The 9,731-nt window shown below is 39.9% G+C and overlaps 2 protein-coding genes across 2 annotated transcripts; both read left to right on the top strand.

Moving 5' to 3' along the window:
- The first annotated feature begins 1,382 nt into the window (after positions 1 to 1,382).
- On the top strand, positions 1,383 to 3,290 carry LOC140800105 (alpha-amylase isozyme 3C-like). The gene is made up of 4 exons (XM_073154768.1): positions 1,383 to 1,550; positions 1,654 to 1,786; positions 1,942 to 2,747; positions 2,832 to 3,290. Exons 1-4 carry the CDS (start codon positions 1,452 to 1,454, stop codon positions 3,084 to 3,086), a joined length of 1,293 nt encoding a protein of 430 aa, XP_073010869.1. The 5' UTR covers positions 1,383 to 1,451; the 3' UTR covers positions 3,087 to 3,290.
- Positions 3,291 to 4,515: 1,225 nt separating this feature from the next.
- On the top strand, positions 4,516 to 6,214 carry LOC140800142 (alpha-amylase isozyme 3C-like). Its single transcript, XM_073154806.1, has 4 exons — positions 4,516 to 4,593; positions 4,675 to 4,807; positions 5,003 to 5,808; positions 5,939 to 6,214. Exons 1-4 carry the CDS (start codon positions 4,516 to 4,518, stop codon positions 6,188 to 6,190), a joined length of 1,269 nt encoding a protein of 422 aa, XP_073010907.1. The 3' UTR covers positions 6,191 to 6,214.
- The last annotated feature ends 3,517 nt before the right edge of the window (positions 6,215 to 9,731 follow it).

The following is a 9,731-nucleotide window of genomic DNA, read 5'->3' as shown; positions in this document are numbered from 1 at the left end:
TATGAGTATTTTTATGCATTACCCTTCTGATTACTGTATCAATTATATCTCCTTGAAATATCTGTGGAAGTGGATTATGCCTACGCTACCAGTTATATTGAAATGAATTATTGTTGCCTTATATCATTCTGTGTTATATTATAACTTGCTTGCCCAGTGAGTTGTGTTAGTGAATACGTGCATTTGAAGTAACGCTACAACGAGCAAGAGCTATCCCTTGTTTTGTGGGCCTTTTAAGTTATTATAAAGCCATATTATTACTAGCTGATTGAGATAAAAGTCAATTGTATCAATATCCAGGTTGCTTGTAATCTTCTTATGTCTTTTTGTAGGTTTCTTTTTCTCTTCTTTTTTTCTCTCCACTTTCTATGGGGTCCTCATATAAATCTTATATCCGTATACATTGAATGGTGTCTTGGAGAATTCCAATCAATGGCTTGTGGGTTGTGGCATTCAGAAAGCTTCTCAATTCCTTCTAAAGAGTTACTTGACAAGATGGTGTAAGATAACTATGAACTTGTCACGTAGGCTTTGAGTTCATATGATGTTGTAGTACACGTGAAGGGAAGTTTTAAGCTCCACGTTACCTCCTCCGTTGTCACCGATTCCTTTGTTGGAGTTGCCATGGCAGAGTTGTATGTTGAGAAACCTCTAGTGGTGGATATTAGTGAAAGTAAAGGTGAAAATTATAGGAACTGGGTCATTACTAATTTAATTTCCTTCAACTATAGATAGTTCTCACTTTCACCTTGGCGAAGTTATGAAATATTTATTTTACCCCTCGTATGTTTATGTCTAACGGGATTAGTACTGATGCTTAAGGTTACGATTTGAGAGAAAGAGGAAGACAAAGTTTGAAGAAGAAAAATAGGATTATGATTTAGGGTCTTAGGTGTATATCATGGGCGAAAAGGGCTTTAAATTATACTGGTAAGGGTTGATAAAGATGATTATGGTGGTGAGATTTACATCTAGGGTTGAGATCTGAGAGGAATATGAAAAATAAGAGGAGAAAGAGAAAAATAAGAGATTGAAGATCATAGCATTCTAGTCAATAATAACGTCATATGCCAAACAGGTAAGCATCCATATATTGTCTCAATCCTCCGTTGCTCGGATACGCTCTGCTCTAGAAGAGAGAGAGGTGGGAAAGCACCACTATCCACCGCATATACCCCCAAATAATATATATACTCTCTCTCTCTCTCTGTCCCCCCTCCTGAACCTTTCCGTTATATGGGCATTCCTATGATCCTATCCCTCTGCAATCATTATAATAAGGTGGGACCCAATTCCCAAATACTTGATACCAGTACTTTGGAAAGCCAAGGCTCTCTCTCTCTCTCTCTCTCTCTCTCTCTCTCTCTCTCTCTCTCTCTCTCTCTCTCTCTCTCTCTGTATATAAAATCCTTGTTTTAGCATCTATTCGTCGAAGCAAGAAAGAAGAAGAGATGGGGAAGCATACGAACTCTCTATCTCTGGCTTTGTTTCTAGTAGTTCTTCTACTATCTCTTGCTTCCAACTTGGCAATTGCTCAGATCCTCTTCCAGGTACATGTACACACCTATAAAGGAAAACAAAGGAAAAAAGAAGAGGAGAAATTATAAGTGGTATATATCCTCTTGTTTGTTCGTAATTTAGGCATGCATGCAGGGATTTAACTGGGAGTCTTGGAGGAAGGAAGGGGAGTGGTACAACTTCTTGAAGGGCCAAGTGGATGACATAGCCGCCACAGGTGTTACACACGTGTGGCTCCCTCCACCCTCGCACTCTGTTTCTGAGCAAGGTGTTTATTTACTTCATCTTAGTTATTTTCCCTTATATTTGGAGATGATATATAACTCAATTGTATATATGCTTGGTTAAATTTGCCACATAACGATGCATTCGTTGATCGATACAATTGGTAACAAAAGTGTTTGTGGAAATTCCACCCCTCAGGCTATATGCCAGGACGGCTGTATGACCTCCAGGTATCAAAATACGGAAACAAAGACAACCTCCAGTCCCTGATCACCGCATTCCACGGCAGCGGCATCAACTGCCTCGCAGACGTCGTCATCAACCACCGGACTGCCGAGAAGCAGGACAGCCGTGGGATCTACTGCCTCTTCGAGGGCGGGACCCCTGACGACCGCCTCGACTGGGGGCCCCACATGATCTGCAGAGATGACACCATCTTCTCCGACGGCACCGGGAACCCCGACACCGGCCTTGACTTCGGCGGCGCCCCCGACATCGACCACCTCAACGACCGCGTCCAGCGGGAGCTCTCGAACTGGCTGAACTGGCTGAAGGACGACGTCGGCTTCGAAGGATGGCGTCTCGACTTCGCCAAGGGGTACTCGTCGAACGTCGCGAAGATGTACGTCAATAACACGGCTCCGAGCTTCGTCGTCGGCGAGATCTGGAGCTCGCTCGCCTACGCGAATGACGGTAAGCCGGCGTACGACCAGAACGCGCACCGGCAGGAGCTGGTGAATTGGGTGGATGTAGTAAGTGATCAGGCTACGGCATTTGATTTTACTACTAAGGGAGTTCTACAAACAGCTGTGAATGGTGAACTCTGGAGGTTGCGAGATTCTAATGAGAAGGCGCCCGGGATGATCGGGTGGTGGCCGGAGAGGGCGGTCACGTTCGTCGACAACCATGACACGGGCTCCACGCAGAATCTGTGGCCTTTCCCTTCCGATAAGGTCATGCAAGGCTATGCTTATATTCTAACACATCCAGGGATACCTTGTATTGTGAGTTCTTGATCATCTTGACCAACTCAATTCTCACTCGCACTCTTATATGTACATTGAAATATCGAGGACTTTCTTGTGCAGTTCTACGATCATTATTTCGACTGGGGATTCAAAGAGGAGATCAATAAGTTGGCGTCAATCAGGTCGAAAAGTGGGATTCAACCGAGTAGTATGTTGCAAATTCTCGTCGCGGACGCAGATCTCTACCTTGCGAAGATCGACAACAGGATTATTGTGAAGATTGGAACAAGATATGATGTTGGCAATCTGATTCCTTCTGACTTCCAGATTGTTGCGACTGGTAATAACTATGCAGTCTGGGAGAGGAGCACTTGAACAAGAACAGCTCTATATGAAGTCTTACTATACTCTCTTTTCTTTTCAGTATAAGTCAACGATAATGTTGCTAATTATCATAAAGCTCTCACTACGGCAGAGTTCAAAATGTACCAGCTTATTATGGTTTGATGTATAACAAAGCATTGGACACTCCCAAGTGATTCAAAGCTGATGGATTTGAAGATCCATTTGAGACAAGAAGATCATACAAATGGAGTCATATATCTTCTAAATTTCGTTACTCGTAAATTCATTTTGCAACCTATACATATAGAGAGGAAATCAAATTGAATGAAACCGTCAAATTTCCTATTAGCATCCAGATTAAATGAAAGATAAAAAGAGCTGAATCCTTTGCTGCCGCAGGACAAGCAAAATGGGTCGGCCAAGAAGGATGAAGTGATTCGGTCAGACACTCTTTGATGACGCTCTCTGCTCTCATCCTTCCAGTACTCTTACCGAGTAACGAAATGGGATATATCATATTATCATACATGTAGGGTTGCATCTATTGTTTCTTTGAATTATTAATTTTACCTTAGTTTGGTTTCGTCCCATGCATTTTAACTTGTATATATATATATATATATATAATTTAAAGAGAAAAATAGAGATATAAATAGTATTTGAGTGATGTGAATACCATATTTCCCAATGAATTAATGATCCAATCAAATATAGAGTCAATTATTAGTGGTCCACATTGGATAAAGGTCATTGAACCTAGAAGCTAGCATGCATATATATTCTAGATATAACAACTATGCGTTGCGTTAGCTGAAAGCTTGAAAGAAGGTTCTGTCCAGTCCAACACAATATCCGAGGCACAAAATTAGAAGAAAGGTGGATAAGGACATAAGGTGCGTCAGGTTATCCTGTCACTTCCTATACGTCCCCCAGTATAGCTAGGCTTTCCCCAGTTGCTCTGCTGGCCAACGGAATCCGGATAACCAATCCATCCCGTCGTATTTTCTTGCACTCTTTCCCACTTGTACCGCGGATAACGAAGTTGGTTGGGTTGTCCCACTGAACGAAACAAAACCAACTCGGATATCTTTATACGTCTCTAATTAATTACGATAAATCCTTAGCCGCCGCCATTATCCGCCACCGCCTCCAATCTCTAGCCCTTATCAGGCCACTCTTCTTCTCTCTATCTAGTTTCGAGTGCATAGATTTAATTCCCTTTCCGTTGGCAACGGCATTCCCTTATCCCCTTGGCATTTATTCCGGAATAACCTTGGGACCCACGAGATTGCTCACTGTGAGGAGTTTAGAGATCTTGGTCTCTATATAAACCTACCGTTGGGTGTTCGGTTCTTCACATATCGCAGCAACAACATTCAACAAACTACTACTACTACTGCTAGCTAGTTTGGTGGAATCATATTTGAAGCAAATAGCTGGTGAATTGAGAAGAAGAGAGATGATCAAGTTTCTAGTTTTCTTTCTTCTACTACTATCCTTCGGTTCAAACTTGGTACTGGCCCAGATCCTTTTCCAGGTAAGCAATTTGAAAAGTTCGAAAGCTAATAGAGAACAATAATTTTTATATTTTATATATTTTAACATGTAATACATGCAGGGATTTAACTGGGAATCTTGGAGAAAGGATGGGGGCTTGTACAACTTTTTAAAGGCCCAAGTGGATGATATAGCTAACGCGGGAGTTACGCACGTGTGGCTTCCCCCTCCCTCGCACTCTGTTTCAGTGCAAGGTCTTATTCACTTCATATCTTTTGAAAGAAAGAGCTCTCTGTTTCCTATTGAGAATCAATTCAGTTGCTGATATATATATATATATATATATATATATGAGCTTTATCCAGCTGAGTTGGAGCTTTTTCTTTTGGCTCTCTTAAAATGAGTTGTTAACTAATAGCAATTGAAAAAATTATTGTTTGCATTGTCAGGTTACATGCCAGGAAGGCTGTACGACCTCAACGCCTCAAAATACGGAAACCAGGGAGAGCTCACGTCCCTGAACGCTGCACTTCATGCCAAGGGGATCAAAGTCGTCGCTGATATCGTGATCAACCACCGGTGCGCCGACAAGAAGGACGGGCGCGGCATCTACTGCATCTTCGAGGGCGGGACCGCCGACAACCGCCTCGACTGGGGTCCGGATATGATCTGCCGGGACGACACACAATACTCCGACGGGACCGGCAACCCCGACACTGGTCTCGACTTCGCGGCGGCCCCCGACATCGATCACCTCAACCCGCGCGTCCAGCGCGAGCTCTCCGACTGGCTGAACTGGCTCAAGTCCGACGTCGGATTCGACGGCTGGCGCTTGGACTTCGCTAAGGGCTACTCGGCGAGCGTCGCGAAGACCTACGTGGCCAACACCTCGCCCAACTTTGTCGTCGCGGAGATCTGGATCTCGTTATCCTACGGCGGCGACGGTAAGCCGGCGAGCAACCAAGACTCGGAGAGGCAGGAGCTGGTGAACTGGGTGCAAGGAGTAGGGGGGCCGGCGACGGCGTTCGATTTCACGACGAAGGGGATTCTGCAGGCGGCGGTGCAAGGGGAGCTGTGGAGGATGCGGGATTCGAACGGGAAGGCGCCAGGGCTGATCGGGTGGTGGCCGGAGAAGGCGGTGACGTTCGTCGACAACCATGACACTGGATCAACGCAGAAGATGTGGCCTTTTCCTTCTGATAAGGTCATGCAGGGTTATGCTTACATCTTGACTCATCCAGGAATCCCCACCATTGTAAGTTTTACCTATATATATATATATATACTTAAGAAAAATATGATCTACTATAGTAATCTGATACTAAATTAATATACGGTAGCACGGTAATTATAACTCAAGGTGTGTTTATGATCTTCTTGTGCAGTTCTATGATCACTTGTTCGAGTGGGGATTAAAGCAGGAGATCAGCAACCTGGCAGCAATTAGGAGCAGAAATAACATTCATCCGAGTAGCACACTGCGCATTCTCGTCGCAGAAGCGGATCTCTACATGGCAATCATCGATGACAAGATCATCACTAAGCTTGGGCCAAGATATGATATTGGCAATTTGGTCCCTTCCAACTTCCAAGTTGCTGCTCATGGAAGCGACTACTGCGTCTGGGAGAAGAGGTGATTCAAATGGTGTGTGGATTTCTGCAAGGATGCAATACTATTACTGCTTGATTTACATTGTTTTCATAGTTGAATAAAATTGCTACGTTGGAATTATATATATATATATATATATATATATGTTGTAATGCTTTCAGTCATAAGGGGCCACTCATCTTCTACCTACATGAGAAGCAGTGGCCTGGAAGAATTTGTACTTCAATTATTCAGTGTTGAATGTAATTTCCCTAATATTTGTAAGCTGTATTAAAATGGCTACTAACCCTCATAAAATTTTGGGCCAAGCCCAGAAGAAATGGGATATTATTGAAAAAGACACCTAACACTTGCCGATTAGAATATTAATTTAGGACAAATGTACAGGGTAAGCATGAGAAATTGAACCTCCATATGGAACAGGTGCTAAAAAGAATAATAATGTGACCAAAATTTCCCATACTCTAAAACCTAGTAGATATCGAACTTAGAATAAGTTATAACGCAAAAGTGACCTGACTAATAGTCACTATTTTTCATATCTAACATATTAGAAGTTTGGGTAAATTAAAAATTGACTTCTTATCCTTATGCTTAAAATTAAACTACTATAAACTTTCTTTTGTTTCATTTCACCTCTCATATAATTTATCGTAATATCAAATCGTTAATTTTTTTAATTAAACTTAATATATATATATATATATATATATATATATATATATATATATATACTAGAGGATAAATTTATCATAATAAATATTAAAATATCAAAAAGTCTCTGATACCGAGTCTCAACGGGCCTGTAGAGACTATGCCAACTGAGCTTACAAAAAAAAATTAGTTTAGACTTCATAGAAGATAGATAGTATGATGAGATGGCGCTAAGAACAAATTTCATAAAAACTAGTCAATTCGCATACATACGAAAGTATCTTTCTCTTTCATCCAGCCAACTTTAATTGAACCTTAGTCTAGGATGAAAGTAAAGGCCATGATTAAGTTGAATTAAATGAGATATCTTTTTCTATGCAATTTGCTTAAATAGTGCTAGTCTTAACATGTGTTAAATAAATATCAATAAAACATAGAGAGAAATTTATAAATATAAAAAGTACAAGATATAAACTGTCAATATATGAAAAGGTTGGATGATAAACATAAATTTTCTTAATTTTTAATAATATTTTAGGGGGTAATTAAGTTAAGACGTCTGTTGTTGCTCTATTGCCACATGCACTTTCTCATCATTTTCATTTTTTATACACTCAGCAAACCACATAAAATATATCAATGTCACGAAAAAGTATTAAATAACTATTTTATCATTAATTTTTTTTCTTTTATTTTTCCTCTAAAATAAAATTAAGAGTCTCAATATGTTCTAAAATTAATTATGGAACCCTCACATATTTTTTTTCCTTTTAATATAACAATCTAATTAATAGAAGATGTATTTTAAAACTTCGTTAACCCAATCATCTTCAACATCTTCCTCTCCTCCCTTCTCTTCAAATCTAGTGTCTAGAGAAAGGAAGGTGCTCTCCTCCCTTTCTCTCTATGTTTTAATATAATTTTCTTTTAATATAACAATCTATTGTCTTTCCGCTCCACTCTCCTCCGCTCCATCTCTTTCATTTTTATTTGTATTTTTTTTTCTTCTTTCTCTTTTTCTTTTTTTTTTTTTCTATTATTTTTCTTCTTTCTCCTTTACTTGTAGCATGAGCCACAATAGCCACCGGTGACTTAAAATTTTCTTAGACGGCGATGGTCTTGGACGACTATGATTTTTCTTTCCCCTCTTATGGTAGTTATCTTGGTTTCCTATGCACGGTTTCATAGTGTATATGCACGGTTTCATAGAATCTCTTTGAATAGAAATGGGTTTAAATTTAGTCCGATTTTAGAAATGTCTGGTTTGGTCAACGTCATGCGGGTGTGACCGTGGCAATTCCGCGCACAAATAGCATGATTTCGAACCTTTGACAGCTATTATCCTCCTTTCATTAATTGTATACTTGAGTTCAGAGTCCACCTCACATGGTCAACGTCCGACTAAAATAGGGCTATAGCCGGCAGTGGTATTTACACATAAGACCTTAGCTTTAGCCAATTTTATAGTTTGGAACTTTATTTCTATTACGTCACTGTTCTGTGATTGAAAAACCACGATAGGTTGTTATTTGCTTATTTCACAGAAGAGCAAACATTTGGAATGCTCAATTACTCCTTAAAGCGAGGTGGGGGCACGAAGTTGGTGCATTAATTATTCTCAGAGGAGGTCGCGAGAGCTATCTCAAACTTTTCTTTTCTAAATCCAGGTTCAATGAAAATGAGTGATCGGCTACTTTGGACATCCATGACCACTGACGATTTTAACTCAAGAATTGCCTGTGACGCCCTTCCGAAGGTGTCTGCAAGGTCTCTTTCTTCGGGCCAAGCTGCAAAGCTTTGGAAGGTGGTATGGAAAAAAGGTCCGAGTCAAGTGTTTTGTCTAGCGCTGCCTAATGGGTGCAATCTTAGTTCGAGCGATCCTCGACAAAAGAATGCTGCGAATAGACAAAATGTACCCTCTCTATATGAGCAACTAAGAAACAATTCATTACCTCCTCATCTCCCAGCAGTTCATGAAAATTGTCTAGTTTGATCTCTTGAAAGAATTGTTAGGATATACTTTTAATACCATGTAGTTTGTGTGGAAAACGAGGAATGCATCTGTATTTGATAGGAATATGTAAGATTCTAGAAAGATTGTCTCAGAAATCAGCAGCTTTAATTCAATGCAATGGATTGAAATCTTTCTATTCCGCCTTCAGCAGCAAGACGATAAGAACATGAAACTTAGCATACTCGAGTTGGCAAGTGAAAAAAGTTTCGTGTGCTGGGTTCATGCATCTTGGAAGGGCGACTATAAAGGTGGAGTGGGAGTCTAGATTATCGGCCCAAGGTCTAGCCTTAAACAGATCAAGAGCATCTACCTTGACAGATGCAACACACTCTAGTGGGTAAAGCTTAAGCTTTCGCTCTCCTATTTGGCATAAAAGAACTAGTGGAGCTTAATGAATGAGCCAATGTCATCTACGGTGACTGAATCAAGGTGATCAATATTGCAAACGTCATTTTGGGCTCTATTCAGTGGCAGATATCACAAGTTACCTAGGAATGTATTAAGCTATTTAAACAATTCTCCACAATCAATATTCTCTATTCGAGTAGGAAAAATAACTCGATAGAGAGAAAAATATTGTAAACATTTGTTTGAATTGTAATGATTTTGTCCACAGACTTAATATCAAACAAAATTATTACTCATAAAGCCATGAATTTAAATCTTATTATAAACATATAAAATTATAAATTTATAGGCTAATTATAGAGCAGAAATAAAGATTTAATAATCTCTAATATATAAATTGAATATTAGAGTCGACTCTTAAAACTATAAATAGATCAAATCACGAACAGTAAAACAAACTCACATAAGCACGGTATATTTTAATATATCTAGTTAAAAAATTTAGCATTTATAAGCAGTCGAACTTGTGATCTTGAGGTACGGTTTTACT

Source organism: Typha latifolia, chromosome 13 (assembly GCF_019914945.1).
Source record: "Typha latifolia isolate L0001 chromosome 13, TyphaL0001v2, whole genome shotgun sequence".
In the NCBI taxonomy this organism is placed as follows: domain Eukaryota; kingdom Viridiplantae; phylum Streptophyta; class Magnoliopsida; order Poales; family Typhaceae; genus Typha; species Typha latifolia.
The sequence above is the reverse complement of the archived record's forward strand: the minus strand, read 5'-3'. Positions and strand labels throughout refer to the sequence as shown.

Excerpts from the sequence above, each read along its gene's own strand:
- LOC140800105 (XM_073154768.1), top strand. The coding sequence starts at position 1,452 with ATGGGGAAGCATACGAACTCTCTATCTCTGGCTTTGTTTCTAGTAGTT. Across the intron at positions 1,551-1,653 it reads TTGCTCAGATCCTCTTCCAG|GGATTTAACTGGGAGTCTTG; the intron begins GTACATGTACAC and ends GCATGCATGCAG. Across the intron at positions 2,748-2,831 it reads ATCCAGGGATACCTTGTATT|TTCTACGATCATTATTTCGA; the intron begins GTGAGTTCTTGA and ends TTTCTTGTGCAG.
- LOC140800142 (XM_073154806.1), top strand. The coding sequence starts at position 4,516 with ATGATCAAGTTTCTAGTTTTCTTTCTTCTACTACTATCCTTCGGTTCA. Across the intron at positions 4,594-4,674 it reads TGGCCCAGATCCTTTTCCAG|GGATTTAACTGGGAATCTTG; the intron begins GTAAGCAATTTG and ends TAATACATGCAG. Across the intron at positions 5,809-5,938 it reads ATCCAGGAATCCCCACCATT|TTCTATGATCACTTGTTCGA; the intron begins GTAAGTTTTACC and ends CTTCTTGTGCAG.